Genomic DNA, 22,370 nt, shown 5'->3' with positions numbered 1-22,370 from the left:
TGTTTTCAAAATACCTGTTTAACACTTCCCAGTAGAGTCCTAAATTTCTATTTTACATTTTCTCACTGCATCAAATTTTTGGAATTTTTCATCCTTGGGTGCTATGCCTTTAATTCTCTAAATTTTTAAGTTTACATAATAAATAAGGAGGGTGCAAGAGATGATGGCTGTTCTTCACCAGAATTGGTCTGAACCAGATCTTTATCAAACAATTGATGTGATCTTTATGAAGACAATGAACATAAACAACATTCAATTACATAGTGTAAATACAACCCTCTGTTGTTTACACTATACCATAACACTTGAACTCTGTGCCCATGATTCAGAAGAGGTGCATACATCTTTCATGTGAGTGAAGAGGACTACAAAGTCCTAATTGCCTATATTCCCAACTACTGAATGTGTGTCTAAATACCACATTGGGAGAAGGGTCTATATGCATTATCAACTTCTCAAGTAGACTTGCTTGGCTCGCCATGCAATACTTCAAAATTACAATGGGAAAGTTCATCCAGATCCCTGGAATTGCTCCCACAACTCCCAGGACCCTGGGATCATGATCTGAGCTGAAGGCAGATGCTTAACCGACTGAGCCACCCAGGTGCCCATCTGGTGTTTTGTTAGTTATGTTCTTTCCTTATTGTTGTTGTTTTATTCTGTCATCAGTTATTTGCCAGAAATTGTCTACCTATGGGACTAAATTTGGATCACTGATTGTTTGAGTACATGTTTTATCCCTTACATGGGGGTGGCTTGAACAACACTGCAGCAAAGTATAGAAAATAATGTCTTCACACAATTATGCCACATAAATATAAGCAATAGTCCCTCCTGGCAACAAAGAAAACGGCTGCCAATGTGGAGAAACTGCCTGCTCCTACATGGTACGGAGTACTCTGAACCTAGTAGCCTCTTCAATCCTCTACCCCATTTACTGCGGGTCAGGGGTCATGTCAATCACATGAGAATGACCACAGGGAAATATTCTGATTCAAATGTCCTCTACCACTGGGGCGCCTGGGTGGCTCAGTCCACGAAGCATCCCATTCTTGATTTTGGTTCAGATCATGATCTCAGGGCTGTGGACTGAGCCTGCTTGAGATTCTCTGTCTTCCCCTGTCCTTCCACCTCTGTTCCTGCTCTTGCACCCTCTCTCTCCAAAAAAGTAAAATAAAACAAAATAAGTTAAAATGACCTGTACCGCTAAAGTGAAAAGACTGAAGAGTTAAATGTATTAACTAGAATATTCTGGAGTGTTCAGATAGAACAGAATTTGTTATAGGTTTCATCCTCTGACATCCTATGAAAAAATATTAGATTTTGAAGTGTCCTAATGAGTGTTGGAGATCATTTTAAATATAAGGGGACTTAACATGAATTATGTGATTCTAGCATAAACTATAGATAGAGATATATAAAATTAATTGCATATATAAAAGTAAGTGTATTCTCTAGAAAATATACCTAGACCTCCTGGTAGGGATTTGACCATATTCTTCAGCTGAGCAATTTCTAGAGCTTCCCAGAGTCTGTCGTCTGTGCATTTACACTCTGGATCTAAATTAAATCTGCAGGGGAAAAAATAAGTTATTTAGTGAATAAACAAAAATAAAGGCATTTTTACATATGTTTGCTTATGGCTGTTCTTTCCTTAAAATATAAGTCCTATTTGTTTTGGTTATGGCTATATTCCTAGTACCTAGACCAGTGCTCAGGATAGAGCAGGCATTCAATTCACGTTGGATGAATAAATGAATGATGACCGTAATGTTATGAAAAATGTTTTCTGAAATTACAGTTAGTAAATTTATATGTCGTATATGACATGATAAAATTCATTATGTGGATTTATCCACTTTCATACTCTATTAAAGTAACTTGAGTAGTGTCTAGCAAGGTGTTTTTACAGAACCGATGATTATAGGAGAACATGCAAAGCTATCTTAGAGAGTCCATGCAGCACCAACCACAAGAGTAGTATTCATAATAAATCTATCCAGACACATCAGTTCGCTACGGCATTGCTAACTAACTGGATACATCCCCAACTTTTAACTTTTACAGCTGAATATTGAGCACTCTTAGGTCCATTTTCTCTTCAAGACAAAAAGAAGCGGCAATACTTCTTTGTAATTAAGGTAGAGGAGGGGAGCAAGAGAGAACAAAGGACGGGTGCAAGGAGCCACATGACCTGCTGCGTAATGCCATGGTGCACCTTGGAGTCAAACAAACTTTACTTGGAACTGCTGTTCTACCACTTACTAAGTGCGTGAACTCAAACAAGTTAAAGCTTCTCTGACGTTCAAAATTCTTATCCGTAAAATGAGCGTAATAACACTAGAGCAGTGCTTTGAGGATTTAATGAGACAAGTACTTACAGCACTTAGCAGATAGTAGATACCTTTTTTTTTTTTTTAACTGTAGGAAACCATAAACCAGGCATGGAGAAGATTGTAGCAGCTTCTTAAAAGCAATTTTGGTTGAAAGAAAAATTATGAGGGATGGGGGAATCAAGGGATTAACCAAACTCAATATCTGCTAAACCCAAGCCAGATGCATAAGTAATAGGCAGGATATCTGTAGGGTAGAACATCTTAGAAATGTCTGCCAAGAATCACTGCCCCAAGGACAGAGGAAAAAGTGACTTGTGGAGTCAAATTGAAAGAGCAGAGCTCCTGGAAAAACATAAAGGACTGGCTTCTATAGGTTAATTTAGCAACTCTAGGGTTTCCCAAACCAAAACGGCCAGAATATTTGATCGTATCATCCTGATAATGTCATTCACACCTACCTGAAAAACAGTTCTGAGTAAAACGCTCCTATGAGCCAAAAGTTAAACCCTGAGACATTCAGGTTTCTGTTGAATACATCACCTACCTAATAGAACCACTGAATAGTATTGGATCCTGCAAAATGATCGAAAGTCTAGAACGCAGTGTGTGCAGTGGTAGTTTCGAAATGTCTATCCCATCAATAACAATCTTTCCTGTTAAACAGAAACAAAAAAATGCAGGCTTGTAGTAAAATCAAAAGTAAAATAATATTTGTTTACAAATTGAAAGTACTTTCTAGTTCAGGGTTGAAACTGAGAAGATAAAGCTTTCCATTTAAGTATTAGAAACATCATTATGCATTTCTATGAAAAATATACATTTTGGTGGTATGTTCTCTTTCTTAAGTATTTTCTCTTAAAGTGATTCTCAATTTTTATTCAGTTTCCATGGTTCCTACAAACCAAAAGAACTTTTTCTCCTTAATGGGTCTTCTTCCTTCCAATATTTATCCTTGTTCCCTGTTTTATTTTCCTTCACAATGTATTCTATATACATTCACTTATCTTTTCTTTTTTATAATCTCTCTCTTTCTCACAACTAGAATATAAATTCCTTAAAGACAGTGATTTTTGTCTAAATTATTCACTCTTTTATTGATTGAATAGGATAGTGCATTGCAAATAAGAAAGTTCTATGACAGGGCTCCTGGGTGGCTCAGTGGGTTAAGCCTCTGCCTTCGGCTCAGGTCATGGTCTCAGAGGCCTGGGATCGAGCCCCACATCTGGCTCTCTGCCCAGTGGGGAGCCTGCTTCCCCCTCTCTCTCTGTCTTTCTCTCTACCTACTTGTGATTTCTCTCTCTCTCTGTTAAATAAATAAATAAATAAAATATTTTTTTAAAAAAGAAAATTCTATGACATAAATATCAAATTTAATTTATTTTAAAAACGATTTTATTTATTTATTTGAGAGAGACAGACAGAGAGAGAGAGCATGAGAGGGGAGAAGGTGAGAGGGAGAAGCAGATTCCCCACAGAGCTGGGAGCCTGATGCAAGACTCGATCCCAGGACTCTGGGATCATGACCTCAGCCAAAGGCAGTAGCTTAACAAACTGAGTCGCCCAGGCTCCCAGATATCAAATTTTAATTAATTTCTCCATACTGTATTTAGATTTATTAGAAACTTGTGCCATCTTGATAGCTTTTCCTCATATTGTTGAATTATTTTATCATATCACTTTATGCAAAGACAGAACTGCCATATGAAATGAGCAGGCCAGACAAAGAATGCCAGGTGGAGCCCCTTTTACAACTAGATTTAGATTCAAGAGGAGACAGAGTGATCAGCTAAACTTTCTTTCAGGAATAACACATTATCTATTAAAATCTTAATAGCCTAATGCTAGAGAAGAGACTCAGTCTTTGATAGCCCACATGGGGCCTGGAAGCATGTATCTGGATTCATAAAGAACAGGCAAACCTAATATGTTCAGTTACAACCGCAGGTTGGTTGGTTGGTTTGTTTGTTTAATGAAAAGTGTCAATCAATTGTCTTTGGATCATGTAACTGGCTTATAAGGCATATCCACTGAAAGTCCTTAAAATATCTGTGTTTTATTTATTATTACTAGCCATGGAAGAGCAAGCTACTAACCCAGCGGCAGATCCCCACCTACTCTGCTCCTGAATCCAAACCCCAAGGAGATTGCAATTCCTGTAGTTCATCTCTGTTCATAACCTGACCTCTCCACCTCACAGAGCTGTTGCATAGATTACATAACATAAACTGTCGGGTACAATAAAAATGTGAAGTACTATAATCACCATCGCGATCATTTCAGATAATAATAGGAAGCACTTCCTTGAGCTGATGACCAAGCACATTGCTGGATCCCCTTCTATTCAAGACGGTTTACAGGCTCGACTATTTATAGGCCACTTGATAGACTAAATAATGTGACATTTTTTTCTAAAGCAAAGATTAAATTATTTCCATGTATCATGTTATTAATAATTCTGTAGATGAATAAATATTTTTTTATATTGTCAACATGTGCTTGGCCCTTAGCAGGTTGCCACCCCACAAAATGTTCCGCATCATTAAACCTTGTTATGAAGGTAAGAGTCATGCGCCAAAATTAATAGTGCAGATTATTTATCTCCTTGCATTTTTTTCCTTTGATGGAAATGGGTGTGTTTTTAGTTTGAGCAAAGCAAGACAGTCTTCCTTTCTCTCCCTTCCTCTTGAAATGCCACCTACATCTACGGCTGTTCAAAATGGGTGGCTTTGTTTTCATTTTATCAGTTTATTAGAATTCTTTAACAACAATCTCTGGAGCCAAGTTTAGAGCTAATAATTTTATTAACAATTCTGTGTTCATTCTTTACTTTTAGACTGTTGATATGGGACACCTGCCTCAAACCATGGGTTGCAGGATGCAAAGTCCTCATAAATCTTTGCTCTTTATTTCTGCAGGATTAGATAAGTTGAAGTCTCGCTTTTTTTTTTTTTAAGGAAAAGCACCACATAGCCAATGAGAACATTTAGTTAGTAACTTACCATCAAATATGTCCACCATTCTGAAGAAAGCCAGTGATAATGACGACTTTCCACTACCAGTGCGACCGCAGATGCCCACCTAAAAAGTAAGTGTCACTCAGAGAAAAAAGGACTCAGGAAAAGAAAAAAAAAACCCAGAAGATGGGCAAAAAATATTTTTAATTTCAACAAAATGCCATGGGGAAACTGCACCTCTATTTAAATAGTTGTAATAAATTATCATTCTTTTCTTAGGTCTCCTTTATGTATCATTCATTATTGAGATAAAAACACAGAATCCTCACCAAATCTTCAATTATTTCATTCTAACTCTTTTTATTTGTATGTGGCTGTGGTGTTTTTCCTTCGTGGCTTAATTTTTGCACTTAGTATCTTGTCAGCCCAATAAGTAAGTATTCAATTTTATCGTCGAAGTGATGATTTTATAACAAAAAGTAGATGGACTCCAATTTTTTTCTGCACACTTCCTCTTTTAAAAGTAGCTAAAATGAATCATTTTGGGACTAAAGCTAGTACAAATGCAAAAGTTCTCAAGGGGATGTCTGATATGACTGTGATCCAGAAGCCAGAAATTTGGAAAAACACACATGTTGGTGATTTTCCTCATCTTCATGGGAGACTAATGAACAGCAATACAATTTAAAGAACGTGCATTTTATCCCGATTCTCTCTCTTCTCTTTTATGTAGATAATTTGACCCGTAAATTATAGGGAGTCTTATATGAGCCCAGTGAGAATGTACTTGGCTGGATGTCTAAGAGCTTAGCTAGTGATCAAGTGGCTCCATCCTCTGATCTGTAAGAAACAAATGTCAGTGAATTCCATACCTTTTGCCCGGGTTTGATGTAAGCTTTGACGTGCTTAAGAACAGGTTTCAGATTATTTTCATATCTCACACACAAGTCATGAATCTTGATCTCTCCTTCCTGTGGCCAATGTTCTGGAACTTGAGAGGGGTCTGGGGGGTGAGGGTGGGGTAGGGGAAATCAGAGGGAGAGGGAGAGAAGGAGACAAGGAGCGGGAGGGACAAGGAGGGAGAAGGAGGGAAAGAGAGAGACAGGAGGAAACATACACATACTTATATAGATTTTTACATGCAAACATATCCTTTTTAAAATAAATTTAAAGTCATACTGAGCCAAATTCTGTATCTTTTTAAAACTGAAATTACATTCAGAGCAAAGGCCTATTGATTGAGAACTTTCAAAATAGTTTTTGTGCGTGTTTCTTTTGAAGCATGAACTATCATGTCTTTTCTGCATTCTACCACTTGATTCTACTGAAGATACTTCATTGTGAGTTGATTCTCGTGTTCAGTCCATCAGTCATCAAACAGCCGAGTTCCTAAAAATGTGAGAGGTGTTGTGCAAGGTCTTGGGAACATGGAGATGAAAGTCATGCCTCGAGGTGCTCCCTACGTCCTGGGGAAGCATCAGGATCTACAGTACTGCGTGCAGTACTCCACATGATGGAGTCCAGCCCAAGGCGCTCCGGGAGCACAGACGGTATAACCTGAGAGTTCCAGGAGGACTTCAAGAGAAGATGGTGACTGAGATGAGTCTTAAAGGACTAGGGATGGGGAGATTTGCTTCAAATATATATGGAGAGAACAAAGATAAAAAGAAACCCGAACCATAAGAGACTATGGACTCTGAAAAACAACCTGAGGGTTTTGAAGGGTCAGGGGTGGGAGGTTGGGGCAACCTGAGGGTTTTGAAGGGTCAAGGGTGGGAGGTTGGGGGAACAGGTGGTGGGTAATGGGGAGGGCACGTTTTGCATGGAGCACTGGGTGTTGTGCAAAAAGAATGAATACTGTTACGCTGAAAAAATAAATAAAATGGAAAAAAAAAAAAAAAAAGAAACCACAGCATGTTGGATCGGTGATGAGGGATGAGACCAGATAGGTGAGCAAGGAACTGATGAAGAGTCTAGTGGTCTTAGCTAACCTGTCTGGATTTTGTCCTTGAAGACCCAGACAGCTATAGAAGGATTTAGGCAGAAGAATGCATTTCAAAGATTTTATTTATTTATTTGACAGAGAGAGAAGTCACAAGTAGGCAGAGAGACAGGCAGTGAGAGAGGGGGAAGCAGGCTCCCCGCTGAGCAGAGAACCTGATGTGGGGCTCCATCCCAGGACCCTGAGATCATGACCTGAGCTGAAGGCAGAGGCTTTAACCCACTGAGCCACCCAGGTGCCCAGAAGAATGCATTTTAAGCATGAAATCTGAATTTAAGAAAGATCATTCCATCTTCAGTATTAAATTCCCTGCCAATTTTATTCTAGCAAAGCTGAGAATCTCCGTGAGTAAGATCCAAGTTTCTTGACATCTAGGTTAATAGGATCTTGAGAAAGAGAACATAATAGTTCATAGTGTAAGTTGGTAACGAATGTAACAAAGTCCAAATATTCTTTATAATTCTCTTTAACTATTAATATCTATTTGGAGTCTGTCGTATCCCAAACTTTTCAAGCCTAAATAGTTTTATCATTTCAGGTGTACCTCATAAAGCAAGGTCAAGATGAGAAGGGATTCTCTGGATATTAAAGTGGAGAACAAAAGCAAAAATGACAATGTGTCTGACATACAACTAATAGTGGTATAAAATAAATATTTGAGTGAAACAAAATAATATTCAGAACAATACCCATAGTGCCTTCATAGTTCTCAGATTCCATAGTCAAGAAACTGTTCACTTTCTTCACTGCCCCCATCTGGACCTCCAGGTCAGCCAAGTTCCTTACAACCCAGTTCAAATAATTGGTTATCTGTGTCGGGTGACAAAAAGAAATTAACACATTTAAAATAAAGTAATGATCTTTGTAATCACTGGATATTTTAGGATAGGATGACTTGGACAGTTAGTGTACATTATGTAGTACAATTCATAACACCAGGGAGGGTGTTATGGGATAAAGCAGGCAAAGGAGGTGTTCACTTTCTTCAAGGTAGTCACATGTCAATGATTCATAAACTGTCCTCTGATTTCCCTGCTCAAATTGCATGTACCTCTATTTGCACTTATCTCATTTATATTCATATTCATTTTAGTGTCCCCAAATAGGCTGTGAACAACTTAAGACAAGGCTCTCAAATAGCCTTAGGAGTGCTCTCACCATAGTTTTTGAGGAGTTTCTAAAAACCAGTTTGCAGTATCAGAACTGAATCCACAGTGTCTGAAAATCCTGGGTTTAGGCCCCAATCTCCATTATTTGCAAGATGTCATTTTGTTACGAATTTCAATCTGCTCCTCTTATGTCCATGAATAGGAGTTGATAATAACTAGAGAAAGTACCTCCAGCACTACATGAAAAGAAGTGTTTTCATCCATACCTACCGTCAATGCGTACAGAAGACCCAAACCCACCAGTCCAGAATTGGAAGAGCCGCTGATGGAGGCAATAGACGCCGTAAGGACAATGCAAGCTCCCAGATAATCCTAGAAAGGAGCAAGAAAAGGCGTTAAAATATTCTCCTCCAGTTCTTAAAAGATCCCAATCAATTTACAGCTGTGATCACCAAGACAGCACACATCACTTCTTGTGTGTCCTGTTAAGCTTCCGAGAAAGGCTACTGAATATAGGGATGAATGCCGACTCACCACGTTACGGCTGGAATGGTCGTAATTCAATGATCTTGTTGTATCCATGCAGAAATGGATTCAGAGAAGTTAAATAACTTGCCAGAAATTCAGCTCCAATTTGTGGCCCAACCAGCAACAGACAAAGGGTTTCTTTTTCTCCTCCGCTCCCCACCCCCACCGGACCTTTCTATTGCATTGTGTTGCCAGATAAGCAATTATTTGGAGACTTGATTTCCTACCTTAAATTTCATGTGTGCTTATTTCTGGGTTATGACCTATCTCCTTGTGTGATATAGTAAGGGACCTGCAGAAATTTGCATCTGGCTGCGTTGTTGAGATTGATATCTAAACTTTTTGTCAAATATCTGAGCTCAGAGTCTGGGACATTAAATCTCCAGATTGCATGTAAATTAAAAAAAGGGTTGTATTTAGTCATAAATGGGAAGTGTGGGCCTGTCTTAGAGCATCTGAATTATCTATGGTCTATCAGTGATTAAACTCTTCTATGGAATTTTTAAAAATTCATTGAAGTCAATCTTTCAAATAAGAAACGGGGCACTTCTGTCCATTTTCCTTCTTTAAAAAAAAAGATTTTATTTATGTATTTAAGAGAAAAAGAGAGAGCACAGGGGGTGTGTGGAAGGGCAGAGGGAGAGGGAGAGAATCTTAAGCAAGGTCATGTTCAATGTGGGACTCAATGTCACGACCCTGAGATCAGGAACTGAGCTGAAATCAAGGGTAAGACGCTTAACCGACTAAGCCACTCAGACACCCCACATCTGTCCATTTTTGAACACTTCTTCCTTTCCCATTCCCCAGCACTCTTAGGCACTGTTATGTCTTATCATTTGAAAAAGAAATCTTAAAAACTTTTCATGCTGATGAGTCATATGTACCAGAAGCAGGTAACATTTCAGGCATGAGCACCTCTAGAACTATTTCAAGTCTCATTTCACTTGCGACCTTCCTAGCTAGATATATCTCTGATCCTCCCCCCCCAAAAAAACCTAATAACTAGGTGATAAGGCTTTAATGACAGTAATGGAGTGTTTAACATGCTGGCGTCAACAAATGAAGTTACTCAAATTGGCTCACATGTGAGCATTCCTGCGTCTTTTTAGAACACATCCAAAGATCCAGGTCTCGAAGAGCAATCAATAATCCCAGCCTTGAAATCAGAGATCTGGGTTCAGAGGCTGACTGTGCCAATTACCACACAAATACTTTAAATCCCTTTGAAACTCAGTTTCTTTGGGAAATAGAAATGATACCTAATTCAAAGACTTTGAAAGGACTCAGAAAAGACTAAATACCCTTTGGATTTCACCACCTCCATGTACCAGGATATCTTTTTTCCTCTGGATGATTTTCAAATGTTTGAAGAAGCTTAAAAGTTTATGTGTGCCATAAAACATCAAAGGTTACAAAGAGGCACTAAAATTTAATTCCATAATGATTTCCATGATCTTTACAAAGAATAAAGAAAGAAATCATGCAGAGTTACTCTCTTGAGGCAGTAAATTCCCAAGAGGTAGTAAATACTCCTTGGATTGCTTCTTCCCGTTGGGCCATGTGTTAACAACTCGTCACATCCCCATTAGACAGTACTTCTTCCTTTTCCCTTTATTTGAAGCAACAACTACACGGGTGCATAATCTAACCAGTCTGGGCCACTCTTGGAATATGAATTTTTCCTTCCAGCCCTCTGTGCAAAGTTAATATTTCAGAAGGTATGCCATAAATTTGTAATTTGTATATTATCTTTTATAAAAAGACCCATAAAAATTTTCTGTGATGAGTCCCAGAGAGTAAGTTAGTATCAGGAGATACTTTGAATAAGGCCCTCCCTCCCAGCTTGATATAAAGAAAAACGCCATTCAGCTTCTGAGAAATTTCTGTGGGTAAAGGACACACTAAGGATTTGAAGCAAGGCACCTTTTTATTAACTTTTATTCTCCACTTCTTCCCAGATGACCTTATTGGGAGGAAGAGCTTTGTTCATTCATATAGTCATTTGTGTGTGTGTGTGTACGCGCGCACGCACGCGCGTGCGTGTATTTGTTTTTAAAAAATTCTACTTACTTAACATATAGTGTAATGTTAGTTTCAGAAGTAGAATTTAGTGATTCATCACTTACACAGAACACCCAATGCTTATGACAAGTGCCTTCCTTAATGTCTATCACCCATTTAGCCCATTCCCCATCCACCTCCCCTCCATCAACCCTCTTTGTTCTCTATAGTTAAAAGTGTGTTTTATGGTTTGCCTCTCTCTCTCTCTTTTCCCCCCATGTTCATCTGTTTCATTTCTTAAATTCCACATATGAGTACAATCATATGGTATTTGTCTTCCTCTGACTGACTTATTTCACTCTCTAGCTCCATCCACATTGTTGTAAATGGCAAGATTTCATTCTTTTTTTAGTATATGTGCTGCCGAAGCGAACACTCATTCTTCTTTTTTTTTTAAAGATTTTATTTATTTATTTGACAGAGAGAGAGATCACAAGTAGGCAGAGAGGCAGGCAGAGAGAGAGGAGGACGCAGGCTCCCCGCAGAGCAGAGAGCCCGATGCGGGGCTCGATCCCAGGACCCTGAGATCATGACCCAAGCCGAAGGCAGCGGCTTAATCCACTGAGCCACCCAGGGGCCCAACTCATTCTTTTTTTATAGATGAGTAATATTCTGCTTCTTTATCCATCAGTCAATGGACACTTGGGCACTTTCTACAATTTGGCTATTGTTGATAATGCTGTTATAAACATCGGGGTGCATGCGTCCCCTTAAATCAGCATTTCTGCATTCTTTGGGTAAATACTTGGTAGTGCAATTCCTGGGTCATAAGTTAGTTCTATTTTTAACTTTGTGAGGAACCTCCATACTGTTTTCCAGAGGGGCTTCACCAGTTTGCATTCTCACTAGCAGGGCAGGAGGGTTCCTTTGTCTCCATACCCTCACCAACATCTGTTGTTTCCTGTGTTGTTAATTTAAGCCATTCTGACAGGTGTGAAGTGGTATCTCATTGTGGTTTTGATTTGTATTCCCTGATGCCAAGTGTTGTGGAGCATCTTTTCATGTGTCTGTTGGCCATCTGGATGTCTTCTTTGAAAAAAATGTTTATTCATGTCTTCTGCCCATTTCTTGACTGGATTATTTATTTTTGGGGTGTTGAGTTTGATAAGTTCTTCATAGATTCTTGGTACTAACCCGTTATCAGATATGTCATTTGCAAATACCTTCTCCCATTCTGTAGGTTGTCTTTTAGTTTTGCTGATTGTTTCCTTCCCTGTGCAGAAGATTTTTGTCTTGAGGAAGTCCCAATAGTTCATTTTTGCTTTTGTTTCCCTTGCCTCCAGAGATGTAGTGTCTAGTAAGAACCTGCTGTGGTTGATGTCAAAGAAGTTGCTCCTGGGTTCTTCTCTAGGATTTTGATGGTTTCCTGTCTTATATTTAGGTCTTTCTTCTATTTTGAATTTATTTTTGCACATGATGTAAAGAAAGTGGTCCATTTTCATTCTTCTGCATGTGGCTGTCCAGTTTTCCCAACAACATTTGTTGAAGAGAAAGTCTTTTTCCCATTGGATATTGTTTTCTGGTTTGTGGAAGGTTAGTTGACCAAAACGTTGTGGGGCCATTTATGGGTTTTTCTATCCTGTTCCACTTATCGATATGTCTGTTTTTGTGCCGGTACCACATTGCCTTGTTCACTACAGCTTTGTAATATAATTTGTCCAGAATTGTGATGCCTCCAACTTTTTCTTTTTCAAAATTGTATACATTCTTTTAAAAGTATAACAATAAAATAATCACCGAGTTTCAAGAAATGGATAGTAGACAGTAGGCCTAATGTAAACGTTATGAAGGAAATGCAAAACATTATGCACTCAATCTGTCTCTTTTCTTCTCTTTTTCTCTCTTTCTCTCACTCCACACCTCTCCCCATTAAATTGACTATGGAACCTTATATTTTATATTGGGGCCTGGATTCACTCATTATATAGAACTAAATGGTTGATTCAGTTAGATGATCTAAATTATTTTCTATTGACTTAAAGATGATAATTCTGGTAATAGATAAATAGCCTTGGCCTTGCAATACTGCCAGCAAGAGAAGTGAAAACAGACGAAGGGAGGGAAGAGAGGAGGCTGATGAGTAAGTTTGAGCTAATATATATTTTCTGGCTCTCTTTCATGGCTAACGTTTTTAAAACTACTTGAAAGATTCTCAGTATGATCATCAGACACTGTTATTTTTATTATTAGTCCAGTATATAAAATATATCAAAATTTATATATAAAAGTATAATATCTTTATATATACATAGATATCTATTTGTAAGATATGTATTTTACATATATAAAGTATACATATATTTTTTATTTAACTTCAAGGTAGTTAATATACAGTGCAGCACTGGTTTGAGGAGCAGAATGCAGTGATTCATCACCCACCTAGAATACTCAATGCTCATCCCAGCATGTGCCCTCCTTAATGCCCATCACCTGTTTAGTCCATCCACCCACCAGTCACCTTCCCTCCAGCAACCCTCATTTTGTTCTCTATATTTAAGATTCTATTATAGTTTGTTTCCCTCTCTGTTTTTATCTTATTTTCTTGTTTTATTTTTTATTAAAGATAATGTGTAGAGATAAATGTTTTTGACGTCTCAGCAGTAAGGAATAGCTTTCTGAAGTGCATTGATAGCACAATTTCCAGGGGATGAACCTGTTTTCAAAATCTATAGTCTGCTAAATTCATATAGATACAAGAGCTTAAAAGCCAGTATGTCTGCAGCTGAGTAGCTATAACAAAGTTATTTTATTTATTATAAAAATACATTCTTCATACCCTTTTTTCAAAAGTGCTATTCTTCTTTTTTTTTTTAATTTAATTTTGTTTATTTGACAGAGAGAGAGATCACAAGTAGGCAGAGAGGCAGGCAGAGAGAGAGGAGGAAGCAGGCTCCCTGTGGAGCAGAGAGCCCAACGTGGGGCTTGATCCTAGGACCCTGAGATCATGACCTGAGCCGAAAGCAGTGGCTTAATCCACTGAGCCACCCAGGCGCCCCCAAAAGTGCTATTCTTCTTGTCTTCTAGTTATACCAACTAGATATTTTCAGATCCCTCCTGGATTATTGCCACTGCTCAAAAATCTTTTTTCTACAGGATATTGAAGGGAAAAAAGTAACATTTGCAGGGATAGGACTGTGGGACATGGATTGTGCTAGGTGCTCTCTGTAATAAAGAGTATGAGTTTTGGCGTCAGAAAATATTATTTTTTCTAAAAAAAAACTAAAACAAAACTTTTTTGTAATGAATTTGGAATGTTTTAGAGTCATTTAATCAGAATTTCACCTTGATCTGCATAAGAAGGGAAGCTCCTTTGTGCACCATGTTTATCAAGAAGACTCATAGCAAAATCACTAAATTCCATTAACTTCCCTTCAAACTGTACAGGAGTACAGATGTGTGAAATTGATTGATAGTAAGAGCTTGTGTTAGCTCTCTATTTTTCACTTCATTTACCATTTTTTAAAGATTTTATTTATTTATTTGTCACAGAGAGAGATAGAAGGAGAGAGAGACAGTGCACACAAGCAGAGGGAGAGGCAGGCAGGAGAAGCAGACTCACCACCGAGCTGAATGAGCCACTTAACAAGTTTAATGAGTTACAAAGTGATTCTATACTTACACCTTCTTTCCTTTCTTTGCAAATATGCCAACAACAAAATAATTTCAAGGCAATAAATTAAGAAAGGAGAAGTGGCTGATCTGAATAACTCACACAAAAGAGAGCAAATACTTAGGGATCACTAGCAGTATTCATTCTAGTACTTAGCCCTTACCCATCCTAACTAATCCATTCCACGAAAACACACCTGTAGTCAAAACGAAACAGAAGCTACTGCACATAAAAATTGCCAGTTCTCCAAGAGGGCCCCACTGCCGGACATTGTATCTGGATAGTGATAAACTATAACTTCCACAGAGTTTGTGAATGCAACACTCCTTCCAGGGATAAGCCTCTGATTTCCAAGTCAAAAGAGAGGCCTCTTGTCCAGATTTCTAGTGATTCAATGACATGTATCTATCTACAGGATTATAGTGAAAACAGTAATTTTCTATAAAACAGACTTACGAATGATTAACAGCAACATAATGTCTATGCAGCCCTCAGCAGTACCACTCTCTGGTACCACTGCATATCTGGGAGCATAGAGCAGGGCCTCCCAATGACAAGATCAGAGCACACCTGTCTGTGGTGCAGTTAGAAATACACAAAAAAGTTCTGTGCTGTTTCGTAAAATCAACTCTCGTGCAAGCTCACTCTGAAGGCTATTTTCACTTGAGCCTGTTGATGCTAAAGTTTTTTTCTTTCTTTTTTTTTTTTTTTTTTTTTTTGGCTTCCTGATGTGAATTTTCTTTTATCCTTTCACCACACAGCAAGACAAAGCCTTGGAAAGACAGCCTTTAGATAGAGTTACACAATTTTTGCAAATGGAAACACCGATGCCAAAGAACTGGAACTGTTTAGTGCAGGGCTGAGGAGAAAACACCGTGCTGAACAAAGGACGTAAGCAGCATTCAAAGGTTAGGCTGTAGAGACACCCTGCACATGATTGGGGCCCACTTTACTTGGCACCCAGAGGAACAACACTCCCCTCTCTGCCAAAGCAAGCCGGGTGGTCACAATCTAGCTCCTTTCCCACCAGCCAAATTATTCTTTTAGACTCTTGTCCTTTTTTGATGCGAGTGTATTGTGACCTTCATTTTTTTCCTAATTTGGAATGAATACGAAGTGACTAGGGTGGGCAGGGCTATGTAGTCCATAGGGAAAGCTGTTTACTCAGAGAAAGGGTGTAACTTGTGGTTGTCTTAGCTCTTGCTTAACTTGACCAGGAAAAGAAATGAGAGCCATATATTTAAAATAAATTAGAGCATAAACAAAAATTGGATGGGGCTCATGGATCTTCTGAAATCCCACAAGAGGTGTTTTTCTCTGGTTCCTGACCTCCTTCCTTCTCCTTGAGATGTTCCATCCAGGGAAATCAGTGGCATTGCTTCCAAAAGCTCGAACTGAGAGTGAAGAGGAAGGGAAGCGAAAAATAGCCACAGAAAGCAATGATAAGTTTTCTCCTCTTTCTCTTTATGAAGGTGATGAGTCCATGAATTAGAGTCGGTGAAATCCCCAGATCTGCATCAGGAAATCCTGTTTGCTTCTTCTGATTTATGCCTAATGCCCCAACCTTCCTTGTACCGTTTTAGTTGTGTTTCTGCTACGGGAACTCTAAGAATATTTGCTATAGGCAGATATTTTTGCTAAATGAGGAATATGGCAAGGAATAGAGAAAGGAGGGGTTGTGTTGTTACTGTGGGTAAGTAAGATCAATGCAGATTCAGGGGACCAAATAGAAGTTTTCATTACTTATTTTTCTAATGACTTACAAGGCAGAATATGTCCAGCTGTGGGGGTCAGAGAACAGTTCACACCCTCGTCCCCGAGGTCCTGTATCTCAACATCCATGTTTCTGACACAAGATCCACTCACTTCAAACTGAAATTGTGTCTCCGGTGATGGGGATGTGTCCACAAGAGCACAATAGTCATGAGGTCATTATATGTGTACAATTGAGAGAAAAGCTACTTCCTAATAGGAGTTATCTAGTTAACTGATTCCATACCCCTACTGTAGCATATGTTCTTGAATTACACATTTATAGTTGAGTAAAGATTCTGATATTAACATATTCTAAATAATATCCTGGTTCTAATGAACACTCTCAATGTACTCAGAAGAGGAGTGTGAATCTCACTAGTTTTAGGTTGGATCATTTGGGTTGTCTAGAGGGGTGTGTGTGTGCGTGTGCGTGTGTGTGTGTGTGTGTGTGTGTGTGCATACCCACATAAACTTACTGACACACACAATTAGGCAAAGGAGACAAATCATACACAAAAGACTTTGGACCTTGATTTCTGTCAGCAGAGATGTCTGGAATTTTACAATAAATCAGCAAGTTCCTTACCAAAACTTACCTTTACCCACCAGAAACAGAAGCAAAAGATTCCTTTTTTTTTTTTTTTTTTTTTTTTGTATTGGTTTTTAAGGGAGAGCTCTGGTAATGAGACCAGACAAGAATTCTTGGAAGGATCATAATACACAGAAACAAAGACAAGACACACGAACAAATGTACTATCAAGGAACAGAATGGATGGCAAAGCTTGCCCTTCTTGTTTCAAACATCAGTATTTTCTTTAGGTCTCTACAGCTGGTACTAGAACTCTTTTACATTTGGGTTGTCCCACTGCCTTTTCACATGGGGTTTAAAGTAATGAGCCGTGAGTCAAACTGAACTGAAGCCATTCTGAATCTGGCCACTCTTCCTCTCTAATTTCTCCTGACCTCCCCTTTCTTGGCAGTCTGAAGGCTCTAATATCTTGTCTTTTGGCTATGAGAGTAGAACATATGGTTTGCTTGAAGATTCTTGTTATACACTTGTCCATTAACCTGACAGTAGGAAGTGCTAAAGAACAGAAACAGGAGTCCAATCAGACATTCACCTCAAGTCCAAAGCAAACACACTTGCCCCCTAAAAAACCTGCTTGATCTCCAAGTTAAGAAATCAAACAACAAACCATTGACATTTTCTATTATGATTGGGGGCCATTCTTTCATCAAGCTCTTTCATGATTTATTCTGTTTTTCAGATATGATTGTTTTTTTTTTCCTTCCTTAGAGAAAACAAATTTTAAAAACAAATAGAAGTTTAAAACAATGAATTAGAGTCTGGATAGGATCTGGGAATAATGTCTTAGTTTTGTTATAAATCAAGCAACATTTCATCTGCCTTTATGCTTTCTATAGGTAATTCAGGAGACATTTTGCCCAACCCCTACAGCTAGCTGGAAGGAATTTCTTATCAACAACCAATGCTTCTATCTAAAATTTGTAAAATACAATTGTGTTATGTCACTGAATAATTTCTACATTGTAACTAATATAGTGGAAGAGAGTCTCTGTAAACCAGTGGGAAATCATGACAACTAAAGCCCATGGCAGGGTCAGGGGCACTGTCCAAGAATCCATACCAACCTGTATCCATCCATCAACAACTCAGATTATACTTGGGCTCTTTCATTTCCAAATCATCAAATTCCTTTTACTATCTGCCTTCTTTGGTCTGTTGAGTTTTGAAAGCCTGAGTATAGTAGACATGATAGCCTTGTAATAGTACAGATAAACTTCCTTTTCCTTTGGACAAATGGATAGATAATTATTTTCTTATTTTATTTTTATTTTTTAAAGACTTTATTTACTTATTTGAGAAGGAGAGCACAAGTGGGGTGGGGGGGGAGGCAAAGGGAGAGGGAGAAACAGACTCTCCGCTGATCAGGGAGCCCAATGCAGGACTCCATCCCAGCACCCTGGGATCCTGACCTGAGCTAAAGGCAGGGGCTTAACGACTGAGCCACCCAGGTTCCCCAATAGAAAAAAAATTTTTTTTAAAGATTACAGACGACTCATCATTACCACCAAAGTAGCTTATTTATAGTACAGATTATGCAGACCAGTCTGCAAACTACATTTCCTTCCTTTCTGGAACTTGTGTCCCATCCATCTCCTGGTTCATACCCCAGCTGTTTGGCTCATGAACCACTTACCACAGCAGGTGCTGTTTCCATTTACTTATTTATTTATTCATCCTTTCATTCAAAAGACATTTGTTGCGTGCACCTGCTAATCAGGAAACTAAGGGCTTTACATTATTATTTTTCATCCTAATATCCCCATGAAGTACATATTCTTATTCCTATTTTACAGATGAGGAACAGACTCAAATTAATTAACTTGCTAGATCAAGTCTGTATGATGCCAAACCATGTGCCTGTCCTCCTCCTTCACAAGGGAGAGAAGAAGGCGACAGATGATTAATTGCAGTTTTTTTACATTTTGCGCTAATGTGATCCTCCACTGGCTTAAAACATAGAAAGTCACCATCTCCTCCAGGCTTGCCCTGCTCAGTGAAGGAAACGAGTACATCTGTTCACTTGTCAAATTTGTTCTTTTGAAAAAAAAAAAAATGAAGTTATACAAACATTTGCCATTCCATTAACTTATGCGATCTAGAGACTAATGAACACAAAATGAATTTTTGCTTTTTGGGCTATTTGTCTTGCCATTAGCTAAAACATTATGACAAATTTCATCTGTAACATAAACAAACCTGAGCTATTTTAACATCCGGAAAAAGTGAAGTTAGTGTGGCTCTCAGTGCAAGACTAATTTTTACAACTGTCTCCCTCTTTGCATCAGGCCCCTTTTTTGTTTGGATTCCATTTGGAAATCATGAAATGGACATACCGTTCTGACCTCTAGCCATCTGTTGGCTGCTGAGAGAAATAAGTAGGCAATGTTGTTCGTGTCCGTCAGTTCCAGCATACGTTGCTTAAATCTGGTTTCATGCCTGCAGAAAACAAAAATATTATCGTGCTAGCCACCAACAGGAGAAATAATAAGAAACAGTCACACTTACTACTACACTGTTTACTCAACATCGTGACAAACGGATGGGATGGAATGACTAGTAAATGGACTCCTACTTCAAAATAAAGGCCAGCTGCTACTGCTTTGCTGCACGCTTACTGGAGAGGGTGTGGTCCGGTCTTTCTTCCTTTCTTAGACCCCTGCTATGAAAAGGAAGCTTTCTGATGACAAATTCCTATTAAGGATCACTTCATAAATTTCCTCATAATTTTGCGGCCACAAAAACAAGGCACGGCCTATGTTGCAAGGGCCTTACAAAAACCAGAGTAAGTTATACAGAAGTGCGATATGTTCGAACTACTTTTTATTGCATTTTTTAAATTTTTTTATTTACTTTTCCAAATAACACAGTTAAAGGTGGGTAGGAGGAGCTGGACGAGGACCAGAGAAGACAGGAAACTATGCACGTGTAACAGGCAAATAGATACTTTTAAATTTCTCCTTCTGCTGGGGTTTCTGGGAACCAAAGAAGAAAACTGAGTAGAAAGAAGTAGAGGATGGAGGTCCTTGGAGGCAGCAGATGTTCTTGTTAGATGAGAGAGCTTATGCTCTCTATGCTCAAGGTTCTAAAATATTTGTAAGGATGGTCACTGCACGAAAGGAACTCTCAGCCTATGGTACTTATAGGATTTTATGACAAACACAGTTTAGATAGTGATCCCTGGCCAAATTCAGTTCATTCTTGGAAATCAACATCATCAGACCAAATTCTGGGTAATCCATGTTATAAATGAAACTTCTAATAAGAATCTTATCCATCTGAACATGTGAGCTACTTTTTCACAGAACTCATGCTACATGGTGATAAATCTTTCCAAATAACAAAAATAGTCTCTTTTCATTTTTCAGTTGTTTTCCGTGAATAACAAAAACAATGGAAAGCTGGATAATATAATCAAAATAACTGACTTGAAGGTTGGGAAATGCCAAATCAAAATGTGGTCTATTCACTCTTCATGGCCGTGAAGAGTTCATATATGGACCACTTATCTGCGCATTAAGTTCTTAAGGCATAGCCAAGTTTCACTTGACAGCTCAGAAATGATTCCAGTTTGATAAAAGACTGCCCCAAGTTTCCCAAATCTTCAAATGAATTTGCAAAACTTTATATTAAACCATCACTATGTCACAAGTCCTGTGTGGGGCGTTCACTTGGCCCACAAAGTCGTCCATACAGGCCAATATAAAGCAGATACTTGATAACTGTCCAATCCATCTGATCATTCCAATATGCCAAACCAGATAAATCAGATAACTGAGTCAGACAACATCTGATCTACAATAATCAAAGGATTTGGCAATCGGAGCCAAATAATTACCTCACTTTGAGTTATGAGTTTGCAGCCTTGACCTAAATGCCATGTACAGAAGGACCTACACGGAAGAGCAACTTACTGGAGTGGGGCTGAGCAGTCCCAGGAACATGCCTGTCTTGTTCTGGGATGGCCTCTTAGAACTGAAGAGAGTGAATAAGGAAAAGGGAGGATGGCCCACAGGACTAGAGGATTTACTGTAATAGTGGATATGAACAGTAATGAGATATATCCACCTAAGGAATAACATTTCTGTATTTGCAATGTTAGGGAGATTTTTCAGCCATTCATTCAGAAATTTTGCCAAGCACCAACTCTATGCAAGACATCAAGGGAAAAAAATATATATATATACATATATATACACACATATATATGAAGAAGATATAACTTCTGCCTTTGAGGAACACTGTCTTTAGGAAGGAGGTAAACACGGTGTTAACAAGCAAGGACCATTCAACACAGAGGCTGGTTATAACAGCCCTGTGCACGAAACGCTACTTGAATATAAAGGAAGGGGGTGATTCGCACAGGGAAGGAGCTGGAGGATGGGGAGAGGAGGGGGATTAAGCAAAGTTTCATGGAGGACCTGGAGGATGATCCGAACAAGGTTTTAAAGGATGAGCTGAATTCTTCAGGTTAACAAGGGAGGACAAAGCTCTGGAAACGGTAGGAACACCACGAGCAAAGGCACAGAAATGAGAAAACTCATCATGTTCAGGGGCTCAAGAGAGGGTTCCCTCTCTACAGGACGGTGGTAATGGAGAGATTGGGGATGGGGCCCACTGGACCAAAGCCACTGGGTCACCTTTTAGATGAACATCAAAGACTTTATTCTGACAAAGTGCTTTGTCTGGGATGCTTCTTACTCTTCATTTAGTTGTGGGATATTGTTTCAGATGCACTCTTAAAGAGTTTGTAAATGGAATTGGCAACGGTCTGAAGCAGCAGCGAGAGGGGAGGGGTGGAAATGCAGTGAACATTCTTTCTGTGTGTTTCTATTTGGCAAGAAACCTTCTGTTTTCCTAATGGAAACTTTGACACACTCAGTCTGTATCTTTTCATCCACATCCAGCTCATCTTCTGAACATTCTTAGACCTTTATTCTGTTGGACCAAAAAAAAAAAAAATAGGAAAGGTCACTGAAATCTCAGTCTAATTTAACTGTGAAACTTTCGTGGTAAACTACTTGAGGGAGTTCACTGCCGCGTGTGAGTACACAACGAACCCTGAATGCAGGGGAGGAAAGGCAGCCTAATCAGTAAATACTAACTTTCCAAAAGAGCTGAAGACTCTGGGGACTCTGGGTAGCCTGAAAGAAAGGAAGAAATGGATGGAAAAGAAAATGTTTGATTCTTGACCAAAAGCACCAAATGTAAAGACTCTAGAATTTTATTCATGGCAGCAGGACTGTCCCCACATTTTAAAACTTCTTTTGGTTTAAAAATGCTGATATTTGTGGTACTTAATATTTATTTTAGAAATGAATGTTAAAAGATATAAATCTGGATGACTATGACGCAGATACTTCTCCATAAAAAGTTCGGTTGTCTTTTGTTTCTTCCAATCATAATTCAAGCCTTGAAGGTTTAACAC

At 38.7% G+C, this 22,370-nt stretch overlaps 1 protein-coding gene across 8 annotated transcripts in view; it reads right to left on the bottom strand.

The window, feature by feature from the left end:
* ABCC9 (ATP binding cassette subfamily C member 9) overlaps positions 1 to 22,370 on the bottom strand; it is a 133,785-nt gene that overhangs the window by 10,144 nt on the left and 101,271 nt on the right. For all 8 annotated transcript variants that reach the window (XM_046012227.1, XM_046012235.1, XM_046012230.1 and 5 more), the window contains 7 exons: positions 19,279 to 19,381; positions 8,672 to 8,773; positions 7,982 to 8,102; positions 6,163 to 6,293; positions 5,336 to 5,414; positions 2,881 to 2,989; positions 1,468 to 1,571 (listed from right to left, as the gene is read on the bottom strand). In XM_046012227.1, the coding sequence (XP_045868183.1) occupies positions 1,468 to 1,571; positions 2,881 to 2,989; positions 5,336 to 5,414; positions 6,163 to 6,293; positions 7,982 to 8,102; positions 8,672 to 8,773; positions 19,279 to 19,381 (749 nt within the window). The remainder of the gene's footprint in view (positions 1 to 1,467; positions 1,572 to 2,880; positions 2,990 to 5,335; positions 5,415 to 6,162; positions 6,294 to 7,981; positions 8,103 to 8,671; positions 8,774 to 19,278; positions 19,382 to 22,370) is intronic.

This window comes from Meles meles, chromosome 7 (genome assembly GCF_922984935.1).
Source record: "Meles meles chromosome 7, mMelMel3.1 paternal haplotype, whole genome shotgun sequence".
Lineage (NCBI taxonomy): Eukaryota > Metazoa > Chordata > Mammalia > Carnivora > Mustelidae > Meles > Meles meles.
The sequence above is the reverse complement of the archived record's forward strand: the minus strand, read 5'-3'. Positions and strand labels throughout refer to the sequence as shown.